The 27886-nt window shown below is 52.6% G+C and overlaps 1 protein-coding gene across 5 annotated transcripts in view; it reads left to right on the top strand.

Annotated features, from left to right (window-relative positions):
• The first annotated feature begins 8605 nt into the window (after positions 1 to 8605).
• Positions 8606 to 27886, top strand: part of PLA2G6 (phospholipase A2 group VI) — a 58273-nt gene continuing 38992 nt past the window's right edge. For 3 of the 5 annotated variants that reach the window (XM_028115532.2, XM_028115527.2, XM_028115528.2), the window contains exons 1-2: positions 8650 to 8679; positions 18298 to 18685. In XM_028115532.2, coding sequence (XP_027971333.1) covers positions 18387 to 18685 — 299 coding nt within the window. In that variant the 5' untranslated portion in view covers positions 8650 to 8679; positions 18298 to 18386. Of the gene's footprint in view, positions 8680 to 18297; positions 18686 to 27886 lie in introns of all 5 variants that reach the window. The other 2 variants (XM_028115530.2, XM_028115531.2) reach the window with 2 other exon arrangements.

Below are 27886 nucleotides of genomic sequence, written 5' to 3'. Positions count from 1 at the left end.
TGTTTGAGGAACCTCCATACTGTTTTCCAGAGTGGCTGCACCAGCTTGCATTCCCACCAACAGTGTAGGAGGGTTCCCCTTTCTCTGCATCCCTGCCAGCATCTGTCGTTTCCTGACTTGTTAATTCTAGCCATTCTGACTGGTGTGAGGTGGTATCTCATTGAGGTTTTGATTTGGATTTCCCTGATGCCAAGCGATGTTGAGCACTTTTTCATGTGTTTGTTGGCCATTTGGATGTCTTCTTTGGAAAAATGTCTGTTCATGTCTTCTGCCCATTTCTTGATTGGATTATTTGTTCTTTGGGTGTTGAGTTTGATAAGTTCTTTATAGATTTTGGATACTAGTCCTTTATCTGATATGTCATTTGCAAATATTTTCTTCCATTCTGTCGGCTGTCTTTTGGTTTTGTGGACTGCTTCTTTTGCTGTGCAAAAGCTTTTTATCTTGATGAAATCCCAATAGTTCATTTTTGCCCTGGCTTCCCGTGCCTTTGGCGATGTTTCTAGGAAGAAGTTGCTGCGGCTGAGGTCGAAGAGGTCGCTACCTGTGTTCTCCTTTAGGATTTTGATGGACTCCTGTCTCACGTTTAGGTCTTTCAACCATCTGGAGTCTATGTTTGTGTGTGGTGTAAGGAAATGGTCCAGTTTCATTCTTCTGCATGGGGCTGTCCAATTTTCCCAACACCACTTGTTGAAGAGACTGTCTTTATTCCATTGGACATTCTTTCCTGCTTAGCTAATAGACTCTTACGGATGTTAATTTCCTGATTAGTGGTCAGGTAGGAGAGTGTCCTTGATTTTATGAAACACATGTTGGAATATTTAGAGGTAATGGGGTATCGTGTCTGCATTTACTCTCAAATGGCTTGGAACAAGATAGGTAGGGAATTATAAAGATAATGTGACTAAATATTAACAATTGGGGAATCTGGGTGAAGAACATACAGAAATTCTGTCATTCCTGCAGTTTTTTTTTTAAAGATTTTATTTATTTACTTGACAGAGAAAGACACAGCGAGAGAGGGAACACAAGCAGGCGGAGTGGGAGAGGGAGAAGCAGGCTCTCCGCCGAGCAGGGAGCCCCATGCGGGGCTCGATCCCAGGACCCCGGGATCATGACCTGAGCCGAAGGCAAACGCTTAACGACTGAGCCACCCAGGCGCCCCCCCCCCCTTTTTTTTTCTAATACAAGTTCTTTTCCTCGGTTTTGTTTTTTTAAGTAGGAGCCCTCCGGGTAGTCTGAGGGCTCAAAGCCCGGCCTCCACCCCTCACCAGCTGAGTGCCTGAACCTCTCCCTGTCTCACTCTCCTCCTTTGTAGACCGGGCTTACTAAGAGTGCCAACTTCATGGATGGTGAAACAATTTAATGTGTTCACACTTAAAAGCAAGTGGCACAGTGCCTAGTGTGGGATAAGAGATCGATATTGGGTGAGAGAGAGATGAGTCTTCTGGAGTCCCCTAGAGAAAACTGCCTCCCTCTTCCCTGGGCAAGTGACAAAGCCAGGGCTGACCCCGCCTGGCCAGAGACCCCACCTCCTGCCCACAGGGCGGGGCCTCATTCAGTTTCTGGGGAGGGCGTGCCTCTGCCAGCTAAGTGCCGCACAGCTCTGACTGGTCCAGTTCATCCCCTGCTCATCTGCTCAGGGCTCCAAACCCCCAAATAGCACCCAAGCATATCCCTGCGGGACCCCAACCCTCAGTAGGTGCCCAGGAGCAGCAATAGGCTTGAGCCAAGCCTGGATCTGCAGCTCATTCACACGCCTGGCTGATCCCAGTGTGGGGCGTTCCTCGTTCCCAGCCTCGGTTTCCCCATCTGCAGTGAAAGCCTCGGATTAGGTCAGTGATTTCGAAACCATCTCAAACCACAGTAAACTTTCTTCAAAGGAAAGTTGACTCAGCCGTGTGTCCCGCATTGTAAAAATAGCTAGAGGCTGGTTGCTGTGGAGGGGACCAGCGCTGGCTTGGAGATTTCTGGAGGCCCTTCATGCCCTGAGATGCGATTTCCAGGCCCCCAAGAGCTCCTGTCCCCGGACACTGGGGTCTTCCCAGCCCCCCTTAGCGGGGCAGCCCTCCGTCACTGAGGCAGGTTTCACTTGTGCGGTGGGTTCCTCTACTGGTTGGGAGTGATGTCACGAGATCCTTTCTGCCAACTCGTCTCGTTCCCACTTCTTCACCCCTCACATGCCTCGTATTAGCTTCTTACTGCCTAGTACTTGTTACTCTTACTGTGTTTCTGAAACGCATCCTAGGTGCCAGGCACTGTGCTAAGTGCCTAGGACCTGTCTGCACTGCGTATGTTTCCCCAGCTCTTTCCTCCCCCTGCTAAATAAACCAACCATCCCCCCAAATTACCTGTACTTTCATCACATTTCGGTGTCTTCATAACTTAACTTTTCCTTCTCACAAAAGCCCTCTCCGTTGTAGGTGGGCTGTGGGAGCACAAATGATCAGCCCCCTTCTAGAGCGGAGGAAACAGACCCATTTATGGATTCACCAGCTGCCCAGAGAGCACCCGGTTGCTGGATGGGCTGTGCCTTGATCGCCGTTAATCCTCGCCACCGTTTGGGGAGTTAGATGTTACCACTGCCTGCGGACGAGACATTGAGACATCGGACCTCTGAGAGCTGAGACAACCAGCCTGTTATCACACAGCCAGTCCCGGGCAGAGGAAGATTCGAACTCAGGTTGGTCTGATGAGAGGGCGGAGCTGTCTCCCACTGCCCCTGCTGGGCATAACCCCTGGGCTTCGCTGGGGAGCCATCTGAGCGGCTGGTTATTAAAGGATACTCCAACACTCCCTGTGGGGAGCTCTGGCCGGAATCCTGTACAGGAACCCCACCGGTCTTCTCCCCTCCTACTTTGAGATCCTAAAGCGCACTGTGGGGTGGGGTGGGCTGAGGCGGGGCTGGCAGAGGGTGCCCCTGCCCTGGGCCACTGCCTGCAAGGGTCCTGGGTCCAGCAGGGAGGAAAACTGCACTGCTTTGTCCTCACTTCCACTTGAGGAAGGGGAGGCTGGCTGAGAGGCCCGGCCTCGACCCCCTGCACCCGTCCTTCCCCCGTCCTCTGTCCCTGCAGAAGCTGTCCCAGAGCCACCTCTCCTCCCCGTAGACCCTCCGGCCTACCCTCCAGCACAGACATTTCCCCAAGTGGCTGCCATCCCCAACCCGCATGCAGGTCCAACCAGGACCTCCCCTCATTTCCCTAATAGGCTGGAGATGCCACCTTCCCCTCCGTCACCCTAGGGAGACCCCAGGCCGCCATCCCTGCCTTGTCCCTCTCCCTCACTCCCACAGCTGGGCAGTCACGGAGTCTCCACGCCCTCAGCTCCTTGACTTCTGTTCCTTCTCTCCTCCCAGCCATGGTCTCAGTTCCAGCCACTGCATCTCTTTCCTGGACAGCTGCCGCGGCCTCCTGCCTGGTCTCCCTGCCCCCAGAACCTTCTAATCCAGCCTCTCATCCAAAACCCACGTTTGACAAGACGCTTCCCACGTGACTCTGATAAACAGAACCCCCAGCCCTCCCCACGTTGGACATACAGTGTGAACAAAAACATAAGTGTGTGTTAGGCCAGTGCGATTTGGGGTTGGGTTGTTTGTTACTACAGCACTCCCTAGTCTATCCTGCCTGGTAGTCTGGACGCGATCCCTTGTAATTTTGTGATTTCTCCAGGAAAACCGTATTTGCCTCTAGTCCAGTGCTTCCTTACAACAAACAATTATCTGTGGCTTTGAGGCAAGTTTGTATTAAATTGCAAACCCTAAGGACAGGAACAGACGTATCTTTCGTGCCCCCACCCCACCAAGAGGGAGGCTGTGCACGTAGTAGGTGCCTCATCAGCACTGGCTGGGGAAACTGAAGTGAGGATGAGAAGCGCAGGAGAAAGAAGAAAGGAATGAAGACCTTGTGCACTCTGACCCCCGAGAACCCCGTGTTAGACCCCATCCCGAGAGACTAGACTCTGCGCGATCACTGGTACAGGTCCCCCATCTTTGCCTGAAATGCCCTCCGCTCAGCCTCGGCAAACACTCCCCACTCTTCAGGGTCCAGGTTCAGGCTAGCTTCTTGGCAAGGCTTCCCTGGTCCCCCGGCCCTGAGAACCAGACTCTCCTCAGGCCGCAGTCTGTCCTGGGGGCCCCTCAGCCCAGCTCAGGGTGGGCAAGTCCTGCTTTTGCTGGCCAGGACTGGCTTTCCTCCTTGCGATGGGAACACACGTTGCAGCTGCCTCAGGGCCCAAGATCACCTGCACTCATTCCCTTCCAGAGGGCACAAGCCTCGATGGTGCCCCCTCCCCCCAACCCGGAAGCCATATAATTAGTGCAATCATTACACAGCTGCCTTGTGGTCTCTGTCCCCCCTGCTCACCTCTCTACAGCAACAGGGGGATTTTTTCCCCCACATCATTTGCCTGTCATCCTACTGGGGCTCCCACTCGCTGCAGGGGGCAAGGTCCGCATCCTCAGTGTGGCACTGGAGAACCTTCATGCTTGAAATCTGTGGCTCACTGCCCACTCACCTGCTCACACACTGGATTCCCGCAATGTTCAACCTCTCGTAGTTCCCCAGACCCTCCATACAATCTTGTGATGTGTGGACTTTTGCCCAAACAGTCCTTCCCACCAGAATGTTTTGACTTTCCCAATCCAGCCGGCAAACTCTTATTCAACCTTTGAAACTCAACTTATGAACAGGGGTTGGTACATTTTTTTTTTTCTCTAAAGGGCCAGATAGAAATGTCTCAGGCATTGTGGGCCATGCGGTTTCTGTCACAATTCCTCGATTCTGCCATTGTAGACAGCATAGGCGTGTGAATGAATGATGTGGCTGTGTTCCAAGAAAACTTGGTTTACAGGAATAGGTGGCGAGGGGTTAGAGTGCCCACCCCTGCTCAAGAGTCATCTCGCCAAGCTTCCCACAGAGTTCAACAATGCCTTCTTGCAACGCTTTCTATACCCCACACGTTATATCATGACACAAAGCCCAACTGTAATGATTGCACAGCTGTGATGATTAGATGGGATGATGGGTCATACGAGCGTCTCTCACCCTGGTGTCTGTAATAGCCTCCTCACTGGCCTCCCAGCCTCTGCCTTGCCCTTACAGTCTGTTCTTTTTTTTTTTTTTAAGATTTTATTTATTTATTTATTTGAGAGAGAGAATGAGAGAGAGAGAGAGCATGAGAGGGGGGAGGGTCAGAGGGAGAAGCAGACTCCCCGCCGAGCAGGGAGCCCCATGCGGGACTCGATCCCAGGACTCCAGGATCATGACCTGAGCCGAAGGCAGTCGCCTAACCAACTGAGCCACCCAGGCGCCCCCCTTACAGTCTATTCTTAATTGAACAGATATGATCCGTTAACATGTAAGTCCAATCAGGTCACTCTGCTCAAAAACCTCCCATGGCTCCCCATTTCCCTCAGAATGAAAGCCAAAGTTTTAAAATGATCTACAGTGTGCGTCAGGCCCTGATATCCCCTTGACCTCTTCGCCTACCTGGCTCCTGCTCTCTCATACTATTCCAGGTGCCACAGCCTCCTTGCTTGTCCTGACACAGGCCATGGAGACTCCTGCCTCAGGGCCTTTGCTCATACCATTCCTTCCAGCAGGAACACTCTTTCCTAGGCTCACTCCCTGGCCGCACCCCCCCCCCCTCCCGGGCCCAGGCCCTTATTTAAATATCTCCCTGCTCAGTGAGGTCTTCCCGGCCCACTCTGTTTAAAACTGCACCCCACCCCCCACACTCCCCCTCGCTTTTATTCCACAGTATTTATCACCCTCTACCATTCTGTACTTTCCCCCCAACTTTTTAATTATAAAAATGTTCAACTACACAAAACATAGAAGGACTAGTGCAATGGCACTCATACATATAACCCCAGATTCCACACTCAAGGTTTTTTGAAAGAAAGATGCTAACACAAGGGCACCTGGGTGGCTCAGTCGTTAAGCGTCTGCCTTCAGCTCAGGTCATGATCCCGGGGTCCTGGCATCGAGCCCCGCATCGGGCTCCCTGCTCCGCGGGAAGCCTGCTTCTCCCTCTCCCACTCCCCCTGCTTGTGTTCCCTCTCTCGCTGTGTCTGTCTGTCAAATAAATAAATAAAATCTTAAAAAAAAAAAAAAAAGAAAGATGCTAACACCATGACACTTCACCCGAAGATTTTAGCAAAACACACTCTATGTTTGACTTGATCTTGTTTATCATCTGTCTTTCCCCCCACAAGACTGCAAACACCAGGAGGGCAGGGATTTTTGTCTGTTTTGTTCACTGTGGTTTCCTCAGCACCAAGAACATTGCTTGGCACATAGTGAGTACTTCTGTGGAGCAGGAAAAGAAAAGACAAGGCAGGTCCTGATTCTGATTCTGCCTTTTATTTATTTATTTATTTATTATCATTTTTAAAAAGACTTTATTTATTTATTTGAGAGAGAGCGAGAGAGCGAGAGCGCCAGAGCGGGGAGAGGCAGAGGAAGAAGGAGAAGCAGGATCCCAGCTGAGCAGGGAGCCCAACACGGGGCTCAATCCCAGGACCCCAGGACCACGCCCTGAGCTGAAGGCTGACACTTAACTGACTGAGCCACGCAGGCGCCCCTGGTTCTGCCTGTTATTGACATATAACAGGAGATCATTTCCCATTGCAGAACCTGTAGGATTCTTCAACAATAAAGTGGGGGCAAGAGTACTACTTCTCAGCACTGCGGTGAGGATCCAACAAGGTAAGAGTGTAAACTGCACCATTAGCATGTCAGCTAGTTAAATTTCTTTCTTTTTTTTTTAAGATTTATTTATTTGAGAGAGAAAGAGCGCGTGTGCTCTTTGAGTGTGCGGGAGGGGGAGGGGCAGAGGGAGAGGAAGAGAATCTGAAGCCGACTCCGAGCTGGTTGAGCACAGGGCCAATGCGGGGCTGGATCTCATGACCCTGAGATCATGACCTGAGTCAAAAGCAAGAGTCAGACACTTAGCCTACTGAGCCACCCAGGAGCCCCAGTTAGTTAAATTTCTATCCAACTTTGAGGGAGGGGACTTGGTCTAGTCTGACTCTCTGGATTCTGGGCTCCTAGAAAGCAGACATTTTGCTCTGAGATGTTTGTAGCTGCAAGCCCCTCTGAGATGTTTCTGGCACAGCCCCTCAAGAGCAACTCTTTGACTTGAAGGGCTCCAATGCAAAAATCCAACAGGAAGCCAACAGAGTGCATCCCATTATGCTTATTTTGCCTCCTCCCTTCCCATTGCTTGCTCATTCAATGCTTCCTAATAATGCCCTGCACCTCATCTCTTGCTTTATCCACTCATTTCACAGTTTTCACCGGAAATACCTAGGGGAGGGACACTCGACTTCATGAGGCCCTGAGATTAAATTTCTTTCGTGGGTCTTTGAGGGCTTTTTACAATTGATCCAGCCTCCCTCAGCCTTTGCTGCATTTCAGATTCAGTTGTGTGTCTGTATTGCCAAACTTGTCTTGCAGACCCACTGTGAATACCAAGGTGTTTGCTGAAGAATGGGACTCAGCCCGCTGAACCTGCGTGTTTTCTTGGGTCGATTACTCGGTAGAGGGTGGAATGCCTGGCCTTTTGAAAGCTCCCTGATAACCATCGTCCTAACTTCACTTGTTTGGGGTGTGGAGGGCAAAATATTTTCAGTGAAAAGTCTGAGTCTTCACCCAGTTCTCTCAACTCAAAGCTCAAACTCTTGAGCAAAATTCAAACCTTAGTTTAAGGAACAGTTTCCTCACCTGTAAAGTGCAGACAACAGCAGCTGCACTTCAGAGATGATGAATGTGAAGTCAAACTACTTTGAAAAGGGGTGAAGCTCTGTATGGGTGTTAGTTGATATGATCCGCTCAGCAGAAGCAAAGCTGTCACTACAACCCGCTGGCCAGTGTGCCTTTTGCAGCATTACTAATCGTAACAACGACCATTTGTTGAAATCCCGCTATGTGCAGCTACAGAGATGAATTTATCTCTAGGTCACAACATCCTTATTAAGGATGAGGAGTTCGCAGAGACCAAGTCATTTGCCCACGTTTCTGCTAAAAGTGCTAAGATATTTCCTGAGATCAGGTTGGTGTAGGCCTGCCTGATAACAACGAATGCTTTCCTAGCACAACCGTACTTAGTGTTTCTTATTTAAACTAAGAAAATATTGGTCGTTGAGCCAAAATTCGAATTTAACTGGCCGTCCCATATTCTTATTTGCTCAATGTGGGGGTCCCCAGCAAAAATCAAAGCAGGTTCCTCCCTGCCACGCCCTGTGTCTGCTGGTTTCACTTTTATCTTTCCAGCCGTCATTAACAGTAGGTTCTGGCACCAGGCCTCCAGACCTTTTCAGGAGGTGGAAGGCGGAGGAGGAGACTCCCGCCCCTCATCAACATGTCCGCCAACGAGCCGGCACGCGGACCTTCCGCCCCGCACAGACGTGGCCGCGCCCCGCCGCGGAGGATTGGCTCCAGCCTGAAGCCCGGCCTCCCTCGGCGCTGGGAGCCCCTTCCATTGGGCAGTTAGAAAACATGGCGGAGCTCCGCCCCCGCCTTCCTCGCGCCCCCCCATCGCGGCGCGGGGGCGGGGCCCCAGCGGCGGCCGGACGACGGGCCTCAGTAATTGGCGGAGGGCGGTGGCCGGGCCCTCACGTGGGGCCGGCATCCTTTGTTTGCGGAAGTAGGAGGAAGTAGAAGTGCTGAGTAAGCCGAGGTGAGTGACGGCGCAGGGGAGGCGGGGCCTGGGGGGGGCCCTTCTCCAAACCTCCTCGGCGCCCCAGATTAGGTGGTCGCCACCCCGACCCTCCTTCAGACCTCCCTTGTGTTCCCCGATAGTTAGTCGTGTCCTCCATTGACCCTGTGTGACCTTCTGAGTGCCCGCAGCTTCCGCCCTTTGATCCCTCAGCGTCCCCAACTTCCACCTGTGACAGTTCTTGTCTCATTTCGAACTTGTGACCTCCCCAGGGACGCCAGCTTCGGCCCTGGGTGCCTCCATAGTACCTGTCTCCCTTGTGTGCCTCCCCTCCATCACTAACTTCCTTGGTCATCCCATCCCCGTCTCCCTCCAACTCGATTATCACTCTGGGACGCATTGATTGTCCCATTGCCTTCCTGTGCCCTTCTCAGTGCTCCCGACTTTTCTGCCTCTGCATTCCCACCTATCTCCCACATCCCCGGCTTTCTGCAGTTCTCCGTTTGTGTCTCCCCTTTTGTCCATTTTACGCTCCCCCCTTTCTGACTCCCATCTACCTGCTTCTCTCTGCTTATTGTCTCTCATTTGCCTCCAGATTTCATCTCTGCCTGCGCCCCACCATGCTCCCTCCTTCCCCATAGCCTCCTCACCCCAGCGTCTCCCAACCCACCAACTCTGTGTCCACCTCCTGCTCCCAGAGATGGCCTGGAAGCTGGTGATCTGGAAGGCGTGACCTATTTGACCACGCCACTGGGATGGGCAGGTCCGTGGGTGTGGGACAAGGAGGGCTCAGGGATCTGTGCCCATTTTTTTTTTTAACGGACTATTCATGTGACCCCAAACAAATACCTTCCCTTCCCCTGAGCTTCTGGGTCTTTCCCTCACCTGCCCTTTTACGCACCCAACAGGATGTTAGGCAGGTTTGGTTTGGCAACACAGGAGCCCCACCCTTGGGCTGAATGCAGTGTTTTTGTTGTTGTCTCTGCCTTAAAATGTACCTGGAGTTTGGAGGCTGTTTTCTGTCCCAAGTTGCAGTTTCTTTGTGGCAGAGGGATTGTATATCCTGCCCTTGTAAGGCTGCTGTGGGGTTGAAAAGTTGAGAAAATGTAGAAGGCAAAGCTTTGTAACCAGTATGGTCCGGTAAAAAATGCATGGTTTTGATACTGCGTCACAGCCAGGAAAGGGAAAGGGATAAAATGACAAAAGAAGGAGGGAAAGACAAGTAGATAGAAGGCCCACTGTCTTCATTTAGCATTTGAAAGTATTTATTGATCTGCTGGGGTGAGTCAGGCTCTTTTGTATGTTGCTTTTACCATTCATTCATTCCTCATTTCTTTAACAAATATCACCGGACTGTTTGTTGCCCTTGACATAGCCCAGGTTACTCCTATTTAACATAAGAAAGAGGGCGAATGCGTTGCCTGAGGTCACACCAATCGGAGAGACGAGTTGCAACCTGGCAAACCCTGCAGCCTGTGTGATTGGCCCGCTGTGTGAGGCTCACTGCTGTCGTCTTGGTGACCCGGTCACTTTTTCTCCCTTCCGCGGATTACTTTCTCAGTAGGTGATAGTATCCTCAATGAGAATTTCCTTCTCACTCAGGAGAATGACATCACCAGGAAATAGAGGAAGTGCTGTGTGTGCATGTCTGCACACGTGTGCTGGGTGTGTGTGGAAGGGGTGAAGGGGGCCGTAGTGAAGAGGAGACCTTGTTACAAGAGCTTCCCTTTGTAGAGGGTGGCTCCTGGGAGAACATTTTCATAGGTCCATGCCTGACATGCCTCTTTTCTCTCTCTCTGTCTCTCTCTCTTTTTAATCCATCCTCATTTTTCTTTTTCGGGTGATCTCATCCAGTGTCATAGCTTTAAGTACCGTCTCAGACTCTGACAACTCCCAAATTTATATGTCCAATCCGGTCTAGATCTTTCCCTTGAATGATAAGACTCACTTATATAATTGCTTGCTCAACATCTCAAGTGTGGGCCTTTCAAAGTTAAAGGTATTTAGAATTAAGCTCCTTATATATATATCCCCTTCATCCCTACCCCACCTTCCACCAAAGTCTGCCCCTCCCGCTTACTTTCCCGTCTTTAGGAAATGGCAGTATTCTTCTTTCAGTTGCTCTGGCCGAAGCTGTGAGATTATCCTTGCAGCCTCTCTCCACCCCTCATCCAACCAGTGATGTGCTAATGTCACTGCTTTGCTCCAAGCCCTGCAATGGCTTCTCTCACTTAGGTGTGCCTGGCTCTCTCTTACTTCTCTGACTTCACTGGCGTCCTTGCTGTACTTGGAACACGTCAGGCATGCTGCGGCCCCAGGACCTTTGCACTTGCTCTTCCCTCTGCCTGGACATTTCTTTACCTTGATATCCACACAGATTTTGGCCTCATTTCCTTTTAGTCTTTGTTCAAGGTTAAGTTCTTGGTCAGGACTTCCCTGGCCACCCTGTCTAAAATTTCAGTCTCTACCTCAGCATTTCTTATTCCCTTCTTTGGTTCCCTTTTCTTCTCAGCATCTACCCAGTATCTAAACCCTACGTGTGTGCTTTGCCTATTTATCTTCTTTATTATTTAGCCCTCGCTAAAGTAGAAGATCTGGGAGAGCAGGGATTTTTGTCTGTTTAGTTCACTAGCAGAGTCTCAGAAGTTAGAACAATGCCTGCCCCAGAGTCGGTCCTCGATACATATTTATAGAGTGAATCATAAAATGATTCGTAAAATGGGCCACCCTGCACCTAGGCACGAGCCCAACGATCTCTTCAAGTTGCCGTTGTCTCCTGTCCTTGGGAGCCTCAGCCGCACGTGGGGGGCAGTCTGCTGCTGGCTGTGGTCGTGCTAAGCAGAGCAAATGAAAAAGACACCTTTTCCTTTCTTGAAGGGCATTTTACTCTGGCTCATATGAATGGCGGTGCATTTTTAGATGCGAGCCTTAGCTTTTGGAGGACAAGAGGCTGAAAATCAAGCCACTCAGCCACTTTCCATTCAGGCTTTCTCCTGAAGGCAAGTTTGAGGATGACCAGATGCTGCTCTGGATGCTAACTAACTGGGCTCAGACCCTGGGAAGTCACATAAGCTCCTGTGCCTCAGTTTCCTGCGTGTAATATGACTAGAAGCACACCTTCTCGTAGGAGTGTTTTGAGGATTAAATGCAGTAATTACCTCTGACACTTGGTGAGGTACCGGGTGCTCACTGGGTGCGGGATGAATGTAGCAGTGTTGCTTCTTGTGTAAAGTGATGGGGGCAAGCCCTTACCCCTAACTCACTCACATTAGGAACGGATTTGGGATGAGCTGGGGTGGGAGAGAACATTTGAAGGAACATTTTGTTTTAGAGGCAGCTTTGGAGGTCCAGAGGCTTGGGTGGGGGATGGAAAGGACATTTGACCTAACCCCTACTTCCATCCGGTCTTTTCTTATGCACTAAATGAACACGTGCTGTTTGCAGGCCCTCTGCCTCGTGCAGTTCAGGAGTTGGAAGAAGCCATGAGTCCAGCCGCCAGGCAACACCTCCCACTTCCTTTCTCTGGGCCTCAGTTTCCCTATGTGCCAGACAGGGATAACACCCGCGCCTTCCTTCCTTCATGGGCATTTGTGAGCTTCAGGAGAGCTAACAGATGTGGGGACTCTGTGCTTTATGCGCGGTGGTCTTGTGAGAGGGTGGAGGTGATGCCGTCATGTACCAAGAGGCACGGCTGGTGGGGGCTGAAGGAAAGAAGGCGGTGGTGCTCGGGCCGGGCTGGGTGCCCTGGGTGATCCTGCCGGGGCAGTGGATGGGAGAGACCTCAGCGGCACAGGAGGGGGTCGCTGGCCTGTGCCAATTGTTCCAATCATGGGACATCCTGTCATAAGCAGCCGGGGCTCAGGAAGCCTGATTTCCAACTCGAGCGGTTCTGCCTGTGCTCCCAGGATCCCCCACGAGGCCAGTCGTGTGAGGTCAGCTTCCTGGCCCGGCTGCCAGTGCGATCCTGTCACGCACCTCCAGGGCAGCTGTCCTGCCCCTCTGACCGGGCTTCGTCAAGAGGGAAGCAGAGGGCTTGTAGAGTGTCCCTGCTTAGAGTCTGAATGAGCTTCAGGTATATAAAGCCGGACTTTCCAGACCCAAAGCTCAGTGCCTCGTAAATGTTCTGAGTGTTTCAAGGTGGTGGTGTGCTGGGCAGCCCGGAGTGGGTGGGGAATAAGGTGTGTGGCCTGTTACCACCTGCAAGGGAGTAAGAGAGGAGGGGAGGGTGCCTCGGAGGTGCCGGCCCTGTGGGTGTAGGGTGGGTTATTCATTTGTCCTCACTCATTCACCAAACATGTATTAAATATCCACTATCATCAGGAAGAGCATGCTGTGTGCTCGGATAAAAAAATAAAGAGGGGGGCAACCCAAACCAACAGATGCACCATCCTTATCACAGGATAAATGCTCCTTTGGGGGAGCCCCTGGGCAGGGTGAGGGCACCCCCAGGGCTAAGGGGAGGGGAGGCACAGGGTAGGAGTCTTAGACAAGGTAGCATGTGAGCCAATTCTTGAAGGACAGGAAGGGTTTATTCATTTATCTAACAGCAAAGTGAGGAGCACAATCTAGGCAGGAGTGTGTGCAGGTACATGGAGGCATGAGAGTGGTATGTTCTGGGAGGTCTCTGTTGCAGCATGGCTGGAGTAGGGGTGCAGGAGATGGGCTGGCCAGGTCATGTGGATGCTTGCCTTCCTCCGCCACCACCTCCACCCCGGAGCTTGGGCTCACTCTGGAAGGTGATGGGGAGCCCTTGGGCATGTGTAAGCATCCTATTTGCATCCTGTGGTAGGCACAGAGGGCTTGTAGGGATGGATGGTGGGCCTGGCCCTCAAGGTGCTGGTGGACCAGAAGGGTATAACACAAGCTGGGGCTCTGAGCCTCCATAGGGAGCCGCTGGGCCTTGAAGGACAAGCAGAGGCTCTGGCAGAGATGGGAGCGAAGGGTGGCAGGGGAGGACATTCCAGGGAGGACAGGCCAGAAAGTTTGACAGTTCAGGCCCTCTCTCTCATTCTCTGAAAGAGATAACAGTCCAGACTAGGAGGTGGGGGGATGGGGCCCAGGGCCTGGCGGCTTGGCGCTTCCTCTCTTGCTTGAGACCTACCTGGGGTCCTTCAGGGAATTCGCGGCCGAGGTGGAAGCAGACATCTGAGGACGGGGTTCTCCCCCACCACCCCTGTAACCAGCCACACGCTCCCCCCTCCCTGTTGCGCTTCTTGAGCTTGTAGCCTCATCCACAAACTCGTCATAAAGCGCCCAGGTCGCAGGCTGGCTCTGAGCTCAACTCTAAAGCGGATGCCGGCAGGATGGCTCCGTGGTGACCGGTATTCGTGTGGGCCACGGCTGTGCCCATAACTCCCTGCGTGCTGCCCAGGCCCGAGGAAAATGCTCATCCCCGGCCAGGTCACGCAGGCTCCTGTCCCCGTGCCCTCCCTTACGGTGTCTTTCGCTCCATCTGTGGGGAGGCCTCTTGCCCAGGTCCCCACTGCAAAGTTCAGCTCAAGAGTTGCCTTGTGCAGCCATCCTTTCCCGACTCTTCCTCGCAAGGGGAGAGGGACTGGGTTTGGGTCCCCCTGTGACTACTCATTTTATGAATCTAACCGGCCACTTTGGGGAGCTCACCAAAGATGCCACCTGTCGGTTCCCATCTCCCTCTGACCCCAGTACTACTTCTTTTTTTGTTTATTTTTTTGGTGGCCATCCACACATGTCACTTTAACTTGCCCTTCCAACACCCACAGTCTAAGGCCTCTCTGGGCCTCCGTTACTTCATCTCTAAAATGGGGACATTAATGCTCGTCCTTCCTGCCTTAAAGCTCCTCTCCTCTAGGGTTGTCTTCTCCAGCAGCAGCTGCCTAGGCCTTCCCTTAGGAAGGGAAGCAGGCAGGCGAGGGCCTTTGACAGGGGACAGGTGAGCAAAAGTAAGGAGAACAGGCCAGAAATCTCTGGCCTCCCTGTAGGGCAGACACAGTCGACACCTGGACACTGCAGGAGAGGCAGAATTGTCAGCGTCCCCCTTGCCGCAAAAGCTCTTGGGTTCGTGGCCTTCCTGCTTTTGGCATCTGAGAGCTGCTCCAGGCCTCCGGTGCCCAGGACAGCCCCTGTCATGTGACCTTGGTGTCACCTGTGTCACCTATGAGCAGGGAGCAAGCCCAGGTGAGGAGCCCTAGAGAACAGTTGTCAGCAGGTGAAAGCAAATGTTGACCCTGTGGGGAGGTCAAGGGCAAGGGGCTGTGAGAAGCGAGAGGGGGAAGAAGCCGGGAGGGAGGGGGCCGCTCCCCAGCTGTGCATCCCCCGCCCCCCGCCCCACAGCTGTGCTGGAAAGAACCTGGGCTCTGAGGTCAGGGGTGGGATGGGAGGAAGAGCGCAGCGTCGAGAAGGAAGCAGAAGCATGCGCTCTGTCTACTTCTCACTTGCCGCTTTCCGGGCTGGTCTGTTATGTTTGTTCCAGGATGTGGCCCAGGGGGTTCATTTCCTCTCTTTCCACCTTGTGATAACAATGGCCACTGTTTGTGTGCCCACAGTCGGCCAGCATCCTGGACACTTTCCCTCCATTGTGTCATTTCACCCTCACGCCCACCCTGGAAGGCTGGGAGGGAGCCAGGCCCGTCCTTTCAGTGGCCAGGCTGCCATCCAGGTGTGGGAGGCAGCCCTAAACCGCCAGCCCTGGGGACCCTGAGGAAGGTGCCTCTCCCCTGGGGCAGGATGTCTTCCTTCCGTCCAGCTGGATCCCCGTGATGATTCTCCCCTAAACCCCAGGTGGGCTCAGGGATGCTGGTGCTCCTGACTCCCCCCAGGAGGTGCCTGGGAGCACCTCGCCTCTCCTGGTGCCTCCCGCCTGCTCTCTGGGAAGCTTCTGTGCTGCTGTTCTAAGCTGGTCCTGACCCCCGGGCTTCTCCCCAGCCGTGGGCCCCAGGGGCTCAGCCTACACTCTTACTTTCTTTAACAAATAGAATCATTTAAAAGAAGAAGAAGAAGAAGAAACATTTTCCATCCCATTTGATAAACAGGGAAAAGAAAAAAATGGCCCATAAACCCAATATCCTCATAGTATTTTGGTATTTTTCTGTCACCCTTATTTTTTGCGGCATAATTTTGACTCAGCTAAATTACGTTTTAACAAACTTTCTGGGGGCCAAGCCTGTGCGGGGGGTGAGTGTACAGAGGGGAAAAGACTGAATACCTGTCCTTAAAAAGTTCCAATGATCTAGAACCAGCTGTCTGGCCCTGATTCTTGCTCCTTCACCTACCAGCTGTGTGATGTAGGGCCCATTACTTTACCTCTCTGTTTCTTGATGTTCTCATTTGTAAAATCAGGATAATATGACAATTTCATAGGGTGGTGGTGCAGATTTTTTAAAATATTTTATTTGAGAGAGAGAGCATGCAAGCAGGGGGAGGGGCAGAGAGAGAGGGAGAGAGAATCTCAAGCAGACTCCGCACTGAGATCATGACCTGAGCGGAAATTAAGAGGCGGGCACCTAACCGACTGAGCCACCCAGGTGCCCCAGGGTGGTGGTCCGGATGAAAGATTAGTATATGTAAAGTTCTTGGACCAGGACGAGAGCACAGAGAGGCACGTGAGTGTTTGGTGTGATTAGTGTGATTAAGTGCAGGAGGACGGCAGGCGGATGGAGGAGAGGAAGGACGTATCAGACAAATCAACATGGAGAGGGAAGGAGGTGCGAGACAGCATTGCTTTCTGCCATCATGCATGACAGGGTGGGACCAAGGGGGAGAAGCTGCGTGGGGAGGCGGGGGCCTGGCAGGCTGAGCTCGCAGCCCACAACCAGCACAGGGAGCGCTGTGGACTTGATGCCCCAGAGTCTGTAACACCACCATGTGCTTCCTGAGTTCCTCAATCACAGCTTTTTTTTTTTTTTTTTAAGATTTTATTTATTTGACAGAGACACAGCGAGAGAGGGAACCCAAGCAGGGCGAGTGGGGGAGGGAGAAGCAGGCTTCCCGCGGAGCAGGGAGCCTGATGCGGGGCTCAATCCCAGGACTCTGGGATCATGACTTGAGCCCAAGGCAGACGCTTAACGACTGAGCCACCCAGGCGCCCCCTGGTCTAAACAGTCTTAAGACCATTCTCATTTAATCCTCACAGCACATAAAAGGAGAACTTGTCCTCATTTTTTATTTAAAATTTATTTTAGAGAGAGCAAGAGAATGAGAGTGAAAGCGGGGAGAGGGGTGGAGGCAGAGAGAGAATCCCGAGCAGACACCGCACTGAGTGCGGAGCCTGACGCAGGGCTCGATCTCACGACCCTGAGATCATGACCTGAGCCGAAATCAAGAGTCAGACGCTCAACCGACTGAGCCACTCAGGTGCCCCAAGCATTGTCCTCATTTTAAAGGGGACACTGAGGCTCATAGTCTGCTCACGCCACATCTTACTAATGATCATAAGAGGAAGGACATTACAAAGCTTCAGGGCGCTTCCAAAGCTCTACAATCACGGTCTTTGTTTCCTTATGCGTCAAAGGGAGGGCAATGGAAGTGAAGAAGACTCATGCCTATTGAGCATTTACTATCTGCCAGGTTCTGTTATTGGGCACTGTTGTGGTTCTCGTGTTACAGATAAGGAAACTGAGACACAGAAGGGTTAAGTGACTTGCCCAAGGACACACAGCTGGTAAGGATGGGAACACAGTTTTGCTCCAGCCCTCTTCCTTTACAGAGACTGAAAGGGGACAGTCACGTAAAGTGCTTAGCTCAGGGCCCGCTGCCTAGTAAGTGCTCAGTAAGTGCTCAGTCTCCTGGTATAATTATCATTACTGGCCCTTCCTCTCTTTATCGGTGGTTCTTTGAGGCTTCTTGTTCTTCCTTTTATCCCTAAGCTTGATCCTCTCCTCAAAGGCTGGGCCAGAGTGTGACCAGTGTCCACTGACATGTCCATTCTCTGGGGTACCCAAACCTCCACGCTCTGTCCTCAGTGTCTGAGCTGCACTTTTGGTGGGTGACTTCCTGGCACAGAGCCAGAGGGCAGCCTCTAGCTAAATGTCACCCGGCTTTGGTGGCACTGCCTTAGGAATGCAGTACGCTTTCTGAGAACCTAGGAAAATATGCGACGTCTAATTCTGTCATCCAAACTAGGGACAGTTTCCACAGCAGAAACTGGGACCCTTTGAGTCTGCAACATAACGTTTCCATCCACACACATGCTCACTGTTGCTGAGTCTTTACGTTCACGTTCATTTCCGAGGCACTTGGTTTCATGTTTTCTCAGAGCAGGCACCAACAATTGGGAGACCAATGCCCACGGTCCCCCTGCGCCTGATGGAGTGTGGGCCGATCCCGGTCCCCTGGCTGCATCTGCTCGAGATAGGACCCTGGTTTTATTCGTAGAATTGAAATGACTCACGCCGAGCTTTCTGAGCGCTGGACTTCACGTAGTGAGAACCCCTCCCTTTGGACGGGACAGGATCATCTGTGATGCGCGTTCCTGTCTGCCGTCTCCTTGAGCAATAGGTTCCATACTGCAGATGAGGAAGCTGAGGCTCTGGTGGGGAAACTGACGAGGAAGCAGGATGGTTCTGGTGCCCTGGGCATGGTGGCCGCTCTGTAACTTCCTATCATGCCTTCTTACCCCTGACTCAGTGCCTCTCTCTTTCTCTCCCCCCCCCCCCCCGTTTCCAGGTCCCTCCTGGCCCAGAATCAGAGGACCAGCACTGGTGGGGCGCCATCTGGGAGCCTGTGCAGGAAACTGCTGTACTGGTGAGGTGGGCATGGGAGACCGAGCCCAGCTGACCAGAGACCCCATTTTCTTCCAGACTGAGGGGGCAGGCGGCGGGGCCTCCCCACCTGCCCCGCAGAAGATGCAGTTCTTCGGCCGCCTGGTCAATACCCTCAGTAGCGTCACCAACTTGTTCACAAACCCGTTCCGGGTGAAGGAGGTGCCTGTGGCAGACTACACCTCGAATGGCCGGGTTCGGGAGGAAGGGCAGCTGATTCTGTTCCAGAACATTCCCAATCGCACCTGGGACTGCATCCTGGTCAACCCCAGGAACTCACAGAGTGGATTCCGGTGGGTGATGGTCAACTGCCACACATACTTCTTTCCTTTGACTCCTCAGACTGGTGGTCCCTTGGCCAAAAAGCGGCTTCTTTGGGCCTAACATTTGAGGGCTCCGGAGAAGGGTGGGAGAGGGTGGGGAGAGGGATCTCCTAGGGCCCTCCTACACCTTCTGGCCCGTCAGGGTCCCCACAGCAGGGGTGTGAGGATAGAAGGTGGGGCTTTTCCCTGCCTCCAGGCTGGGAACCATGCAGTTGGAGGGAAGGAGGAAGGACAGGAAAGCTGAGAAGGGTCAAACCAGGTAAAGTCCAGGGTTCACCTGTAACCCTGGGTCTTTAAAGGCATGACTGCCTTGTAGGGGCCGATCAAGGTTTGTTCAGGAGAGTATAAGGGGTGGACAGCGGTCACTTTTCAGGGCATGCGGGGTCTCCCATGGGAGCTAGAAGGAAAGGGTAGGAGGCCAGGACAGGGCTGAGGGAGCTGAGCCAGCTGCAGGGCTGGTTGGCATAAGGGGAAAGGAGTGGCCAGGCACCCAAAATGCAGGGTCCAGAGGAGCTTGGCAGACTGGCCCTGAGTTGGGCTAGTGCTGATGGGCCTTTTTCCATTCGTTCATCCATCTGCCCATCCCGCCATCCTTCCCTTCACTGGGCACCGGGCATCTGCAGTGGCTCGGGAGTCCCAGGCCCTGGGCCAGGCCCAGCTGGTACTGTGAAATGACAAGACACGCTCCGCGCCCTTATGTGCAGTCTTGGGTGGAGGCCACATGCCAGGCAGGCATTGTACCCACCGTGTGAGGAGAGCTGTGGGTAGAAGTGGACAGTGGGGACACGAGGAGGTGACCCCTTCCTGGTGAGCTCCTCTGAGCCTAGAATGAGTAGGAATGTGTCTGGCAGAGGAGAGTGGACAAGGTCGTTCTAGACATGCAGAGGCATGGGTGGGGGGTGAGGGGGCGCCCACAGGCGAATGGCCCCGGGCCGGATCCCTGGTATGTGCAGAGCTTTGGCAAGCATTAAAGCTGGAGGGAACCTCTGGACTCATTCTGATTGAGGAGGCATGGCAACAGGAGTCTCAGAAAGTGGCAAGCTGGGAGTCAGGGTCCAGCCAACAGGAGGAGAGCAGAGGAGGCCGGCCAATCGGGAGAATTCAGGTCTGGTTCCACAGGGAAACTGAGGCAGAGGCCCCCACAGCAGGCAGTTGGGCAAAGAACACAGCTCAGCAGCCAGTCCGGACGCCAGTTTTAACGTGGCAGAGCTAGTCCACACTCTGGGCACAGATGCCTGAGCTGATGGCCACCCCGCTGGTCTGGATCAGGACAGGGCAGGCTTCCACCTGCGGCTCCAGAACCCTTCCACAGGCCCGCAGCCGAGGGCCACTGATGGGAATGCCCAGCCGAGCAGGGTGGTACGGTGGGTCCACTCTTCGGAGGGCCACTCAGCCTTACTTTCCAGGTACCGCCCTGGGGGCTCCACCACCGTCCACCATCAGCAAGTCCTGTCAGCTGTAAATGTCCCTTGACAGGACTCCAGATCTGTCCCAGAAAGCTCAAACCCTACTGTGGGCAGACTTCCGTCCCAGGGGGTTAAACTCTTTGCCAAGGGTTTATTAACTACATGTTTATTTATTACCCTTAATTGGGGGGCACTTTATAGTACTTTCGCATATGGTATATTAGCACATCCTCCCATGACCCATTGAGGTAAACAAGGAAGGCAGTATCCCATTTTACAGATAAGAAAACTGAGGCTCAGGAAGATAAGTGAGTCATTCAAGGTTGCACGGGAAGCAGTGAAGAAACAGAATCTGTGTCTTCTGGCTCCTAAGCCATTTCTCTTTTCTGTGCCACTGCATGTTTCCAGTGTTTGGACAGAATAGGGAGCATTGGGTGGGGTTTCAAGCCAAGCACATATCTCCTCTCGGACTTCCTGACATCCCTCACTTGGCTCTGGACTCTTGTCTCTTCTTCTAACCTGCTCTTGCCCAAGCATTTCCATTTCAGTAGATGGCATCACCATCCCTGTATGCGGTTGTGCAGCCCAGATGCCCAGGAACGATCCTTGATCCCTTGGGTTCTACCCCCCTACCCCGGGGGTGTCTAAATCCGGGTCATTACTGAGTTCTGTCACGCTCCCCTGCCAAGCATATCTTGAGGCTGCTGCTGCTTCTCCATCAATTATGCTTAACTTTGACTTGAATGACAACCACAGCGGATAGTGGTCCCCAGGGGCCCCCAGTCCCCAGGGGCTCAGGCTCTTGCTGTCTTGTTGCTCCACCAAGTGTGGCCTTCATTCTCTAGGCTACCACATGGTCCCAGATGGCCATGCCAGATCCAGCCATCACAGCCACCTTTCCAATCAGCAGAAAGGTAGAAGGGCAGGGTGAACAAGGGCACTGTCCTCCTTTTCAGGGGCTTCTCAGAAGTGGCACACATGCCTTCCACCCGAATCCCATCAGCTGGGACTTAGTCACACGGCCACAACTAGTTGCAAGGGAGGCTGGGAAGTGTAGCCTGTGTTGCAGCCACGTGCCAGTCCCGAATCCGGCTTCTGTTATTCTCAATTTTGCTGCTGGCTCTTTTTCCAGGCTATGGTCGTTGTATGCACAGACTCCAGCTTCACTCTGCCTCCCAGCCTGTTGCTCTGCCTGTGGGTCTGGTTGTTCTCCTCCCATCCTCTTCCAAGCTGCTGTCAGAGTGATCTTTCCAGAAGATAAATCTGATCACTCACTCCCCTGCTTCACTCTTCAAGAAGTCCCTTTTTCCTTAACATATCAGCTGCTTAGCTTGGCTTGAAAGGGCCAGTGTGATCAGGCCTTGCTTCTCCCTCTGGTCTCAGTTGTTGCCCCTTGTGCTCCTGGCCTTCGCCTAGACTCTTACGTCATCAGCCTAGAGCATTCTCCCCTTCTTTGCCTGCCTCACTTCTGCTCGCCCTTCTGGCTAGAGTAGGTGTTGATGCCGTGTGTCCGGTAGCACTCCATCCCCACGCTTGGTAGACCGTCTTCCTGGTAGACCACAAACCCCATGAGGGTAGTGGCTATGTCTGTCTTGTTCGCCCCAGTACAACCCCCAGCACCCAGCAAGGAGCCTGGCACACGTAGGTTTGTGCAATGCATGTGATGTATTCTCGAAGCTTCAGCAGTGTTTGTGGAGGGCCACTGTGCGCCGTGTCCTCTGTTGGGACTGGGGACTGTTGGATTCAGGGCAGTCGAGGGGGTGAGCTGGGAAGCAGGAGGGGAGGTTATGAAGAGTTGCAGAAATGGCAATGCCAAGGACTGGGGTGTGACCTCGGAGTGAGGGCCAGGGCCCTGGGCTTCTCCTAGGGGCAGCCATCCTGGGGTCTCCCCACTGCTCCCAGCCCTTTGCAGTTTCTAGAAGGAAGGTATGGTTTACTAGACTTCCTCTTCAGGCTGCTGCAATTCTGTCTTTTTTTTTTTTAATATTTTATTTACTTATTTGATAGAGAAAGCACAAGCAGGGGAAGTGGCGGGCAGAGGCAGAGGGAGAGGGAGAAGCGGGCTCCCCGCTAAGCAGGGAGCCCGATGCGGGGCTCAATCCCAGGACCCTGAGATCATGACCTGAGCCAAAGGCAGACGCTTCACTGACTGAGCCACCCAGGTGTACCCCCCCTTTTCTTAAAGATTTTATTTATTAGAGTGAGAGAGAGTGAGCGGGTGAGCGAGCGAGCATGAGCTGGGAGAGAGGGAGAAGGAGAAGCAGACACCCCACTGAGCAGGGAGCTGATGTGGGACTCGATCCCAGGACCCCAGGATCATGACCTGAGCCCAAGGCAGACACTTAACTGACTGAGCCATCCAGGTGCCCCCCCCCCCCGTTTTTTTAAGATTTATTTATTTATTAGAGTGAGAAATAGCGTGTGGGGTGAGAGGCAGAGGGAGAATCCTTGAGCAGACTCCCTGCTGAGCGTTGAGCCCGATGCCACAGGGGACTCGATCCCAGGACCCTGAGATCATGACCTGAGCTGGATCAGCCGCCCAACCGACCGAGCCACCCAGGCACCCCTGAGGTTCTGTCTTTTATTTTTATTTATTTATTTTTTTTAAGATTTTATTTATTTATTTGAGAGAGAGAGAGAATGAGAGACAGAGAGCACGAGAGGGAAGAGGGTCAGAGGGAGAAGCAGACTCCCCGCTGAGCAGGGAGCCTGATGTGGGACTCGATCCCAGCACTCCAGGATCATGACCTGAGCCGAAGGCAGTCGCTTAACCAACTGAGCCACCCAGGCGCCCTGAGGTTCTGTCTTTTAAAGGTCTCCTCCTGCTTTACTTGCCTGGAGGCCTCTGAACTGCCCCAGGGTCCAGAACTGTGGTTCGAGGGAAGTACTGCTTCCAGCCTCAGGCCCCACGTAGACATGTCCCTGGGCTGCATGCAGCTGCGTCGCTTCAGGATGGCGGAAGGAGTCAGGATCTTCTGAATCCTCAGGTTTTATTACCTAAGGGCCTGTGACCCCTTACCTCCAGTATCCGTACTAGGTGGAGAGATCCGACCCTGGCGGTACAAAAGGCGACATCAACAATAGCATCCTACTGCGTGTGAGGTTCATAAACAGCCCCTGGAAGTGGGGGTATTACTGACCCCATCCTACAAAGGAGGAGACACCCCTCAAAGAATTTCAGTAACTTGCCCACGTCACCTCACTGGTCAGCCGTGGAGCTAGGGCTCAGGCCCAGCATTCTGGCTCTAGAACCCACCTCTTCCTTCTCTTCCACTGGGGCCACTTAGCCGTGTGGCGCTGGGCAGGACTCAGCTCGCCTGGGCTCAACCCCAGGGCCCCACCGGCCTGACATATGGTCCAGAGCCCCTGGCTCCTCTGTGTGAGCCCCGGGGTGGTCACTGGTGACGTCGTGTGGACATTATGATAACACCTGTATTTATGTTCCTGCTACGAATTAATCATTTACTACTGACATTTGCTGGTGACATGTGATATTTGATGAAACCTGCCAGCTCTTCACTGGTATCTCAGCAGAAACAGGGCTGCACTTTCCAGGAACCCTAGAAAGAATGATCAGAGCAGGGACGCCTGGGTGGCTCAGTCTGTTCAGCATCTGCCTTCAGCTCAGGTCATGATCCCAGGGTCCTGGGATCAAGTCCCAGCTCAGCGGGGAGCCTGCTTCTTCCTTTCCCTCTGCCCCTCCCCTCCACTCGAGTTCCCCTCTCTCTCTCAAATAAAATCTTAAAGAAAAAAAAAAGAATGGTCAAAGCATGTGCGACATGTGATCTTTGCTTCTTGAAAGGGGACTGATATTTGAGGCCCTCAGAAATGGAACTGCTGGTCGGCACCTCAGACAAGCTGAGGGGCCTGTGACCCGGCCACATACCCCGTGCTTGCTCCTTCCTGATTTATCCAGCCCACAGCCCGTCCCCTCTTGGCAGAGGTGAATACCGCAGATCCGTCCTCCAGGAGCTCAGGCAGTAGCTGGAAAACGTAGGTCTGTATGCAGCGTGCAGGGGGATAAATGTTAGAATGCAAACCAAATAAAGCTCTCAGGTTCCCTAAACAGACCTCACCTTTTTACACTTTGTTCTTTGTCCTCACTGTTCCCTGCTGCCTGCTCTGGGAGCCGGTCCTTGCCCGTTCTCTTCTCCCTCAGCACGGTCCATACTTCTGTCAGCCCCTCTTGCCTCGGATCAGCCTGTGTCTGTTTGCACTTCTGTCTCCCCACTAGACCGCAGAGCTCCTGAGGGACAGCATCTGGGTCTGAGTCATTTCTCCTAATGCCCATTGTAGTGCTAAGCACTCAGCAGGTGCACGCTGAGTATTTGTTGAGTGGGTAAGTGACCCCATGTCCACCGGGGGTAGACGTGTGTTTGATAGGAGGGCTTGGAAAAGGCCTCTGGGGGGAGGTGGGTGAGAGATGGACCTATAAGGGGGAGGAAGATTTCACCTGGAGAGAAGGCTGGGCAGGGAGAGGCGCATGGCTCTGGCAAAGGCACAGAAGGGCGGGGCCGGAGGAGCCCTTTAGAGGACCTGTGTGGGACGGCCGGTGCTTAGCTCTGAAACTGGAGAGTTAGGTACCACTCTAGCCTAATGGGTCTTGGCCATTTTTTTGGTCCAAGACCCCGTTGAAAGTCCCAGGGGACCTCTACACCCCCAAATACACAGACACACATTTGCATGCGATTTCCTGAGGTTCACAGACCCCCTAAGGCCCATTCACAGGCCATTCCCAGCCAAGGCAAAGGCTCCCCAGAGCTAATGCCAGGTGGTTTTTGTCTGGGGTCTTGGGTTCTAGAAGAGAGGGAAAAGACAGCCTTATGAGTCCTCCAGGTCCTCCACATTTTCTGTGAATATTTCTTTCCCCCATGGCTCTAACCGAAACCTGGTTCTCCCCTGAGGGCCTCGAGAGATTTCTCTCCCGGTCTTTCCCCCACTGGGCCTGGAGGTGGGACAGGGTGCCCCTTGCTCCCTAGCCTTGAAATTCACGTCAGCCTGTCCTGAGGTTTCCCCCACACCCTTGGGGCCGTGCGCCCCTGGCCCGGAGCTCCCTCTCTCCATCACTACCTGTCTTGACTCGGTGACTGAGATTCGCAGGGTGCCCCTCCTCGCACCCACGGCTCTTGGGGCCAGACCTCTTCCAGCCCACGCGGCCATTCCCTGGACCTTGTCATCACCAGTAACAAGGGCTCTTCCACAAATACAAGTGTCGAATGCCCCACTTTCCACCGTCTGCCTCCTGTATTTCCAGCTCCTTCTCCCTCGTCCTCTGAATGCCAAGTTCCCCTCCCCCTGCAGACATGGACCCAGCCATCCCCTGCCACAGTCCGCGTCCCTTTCATGGACTTCAGTTCTTGCCCTGCAGAAACTCGTGGCCTGTCATGATGATTACACCCTTGCAGATCCTCTCTGCTTTCTTACTTCTCTCTTTGTCATCTCTGCGTGGCAAAACCCCAACACTAGTTAATTCCAGGTCTCCACCGTGGCTGGCGGGGCTCCCCTCCATGCTGCTTGCTCCCACTTCAAGTGAGCCCTGCCCTTTGGCAGCCCTGGCCTCACCCTGTCCCTCCCCTCCTCCCCTCCCCTCCGTGCTTACCTGCAGCTGGTGAGTGCCCCCACCCCGGCTGCCCACACCTGCACCCACATACTGCGCCTTCCCTGTTGTCATTGTAGAGGCCAGTCCCCGTCAAGGTCAACATCCCCTCATCTACTGCAGGACATCAGTTCAGCAATTCCTTCCTCTCTCCTCTGTGACTTCCCCCTCTTGACTAGGTATTTTCTACTGCTATACAAATGTGCTGTTTTCTCTCTTTAAAAAAAAAAAAAATGCATTCTTGACTCTACTTTCCTCCCCAGGCATGTCTCTATTCAGCTGTCCCCAATTCTCTCCTCCTGTTCTCTCTCTAAACTAGTTAAAAATAGGGAAATACGCCGCACAGGGAAAAGTGCCCATAGCTCAATGACGTATCACAAATACCTCTAACCAGCACCCATGTCAAAAGGTAGAACGATGCTGCACCCCGGAAGCCGCCCTTTTGCTCCCTTGCCCCCAAAAGGTAACCCTGAACCTGGCTTGTACGGTAGTTGCTTCTGTGCCTGGCTTGTTTGCTCAGCATTTTGTCTGTGAGATTTCTATGTATGTGTTTGCATGGAACTGGGTCCGACTTCTTCTGTGCAGGACAATTCCACTGTGTTAACTACACCACAGCTTCATTTACTCATTCACCAATGGGGATTTGGGGCTGCTTCCGGTTTTCTTGGTGCGTGTATGCACAGCTTTCTGTCCGGCGCCTACCGGGGAGTGGAATTGGTGAGCTGAGACCGTACACATCGTCAACTTCAGCGGATAATGCCCTTCCGGTTTCCTCCTGCAGCGAAGGAGATTCCCGTTACTAAGTGTTGCCAGTTAAAAAAAAAAAAAAAAGTTATCATTCTGTTGGGTGTGTAGTGGTGTCTTATTGTGGCTTTCATATGCTTTGGTCTGATGACGTACGAGTTTGAGCACCTTTGGATAAGTGGATGAACCATTTGGCAATCCCCTTCAGTGAAGTCCCTGCTCCATTGCCCTTAAACACTTAAAAAATCTAGTTCTGGAGGGGTTGAGAATATTTTTCTATAGTATCTTCCAGAAGCTTTATTATTTTAGCCTTTTGTCACTAGGTTGATTATCTATCTACCTAGAATTGACTCCTTGGTCATCATGTCTACTCTCGGGGTAGAAGTTCTCAAACCTCAGCAGAAGGGCTTGGTTTACCAGTGTCCTTCCACCTGGCGGGCCTTGAACTTGAATCTCTGTTTCGCAAGGACTGCAAAACTGCACAGTTTCCACTCAGCTCTGGGTCCTCTCTGCTGCTGTTTTCCATTTGGTTTCTTGACATCTTGCTCTGCCTAGCTTATGAGAGAAGATCTCATGCAGAACTTTGGGCTTACTTCCCTGTGATTCCTTCAAGTTCTGGTCTTCTCGGCCACTCTGGATGCCAGCTTCTCTCTGCCCAGCCTAGTGGGGTTGCGGGTAGCACCTGGCTGCCTCCCAGCCTTTCTGTCCTTCATATCCTGCATCACAGATCCCCGAGTGCCCTGAGTGAAAGAAAATGCAGGGCTTACCTCAGCGTGCTTCCCTCTTCTCTACAGTCTTGGCCTGTATCCTCGCCTCCCTGAGGTTTCCTCCAGCGCCTTCAGGTACTCATCGGCACTTGATCCTGCCTTTCTGTTCATTTTCAGCAGGAAGTCTAGTTTGATATAAGCTTCTCCGCCCTATCTAGAGGTGGAGGTTTCTCCACGAGTTTGATACGGAGTATTTACATTACCATCGAGTCGAGACATTTCCCAAATTTCCCTGTGACTTCTTGCTTGAACCATTGATAGTTTATATGTATCTTGCTTAATTTTCAAACGTATGGAAAACTTTTCATTCTCTTTTTGTTACTGATCTCTTGCTTAGTTTCGTCGTGGTCAGAGAACATAGTCTCAGTATTTTAGGTCTTTGAAATTTGTTCAGATCCACTTTACGGCCCAGCTTATGTCCAGCATTTCTAACTTGTTTGTGTGGCTGGAAAAGAACGTGTATTCTGTAGCTGGTGGGAATAGTGTTTCATATATGTCTGCCAGGTCAGGTTTACTAATGATTCTAGAGCCAAAAGGGATTTTTTTGTTTGTTTGTTTCATTGTTTATTAGTAGTAAGAGTTATTAAAATATTGCAATGTGATGGCAGATTTGTTTAGTTTTTTTTTTTTGCTGGAATTATGGATGATTTAATTGTTC

Source organism: Eumetopias jubatus, unplaced genomic scaffold, assembly GCF_037043125.1.
Source record: "Eumetopias jubatus isolate StellerSeaLion01/CBP00866 unplaced genomic scaffold, mEumJub1_p1.0 scaffold_8, whole genome shotgun sequence".
Lineage (NCBI taxonomy): Eukaryota > Metazoa > Chordata > Mammalia > Carnivora > Otariidae > Eumetopias > Eumetopias jubatus.
This window is presented reverse-complemented; position numbering and strand designations above follow the sequence as displayed.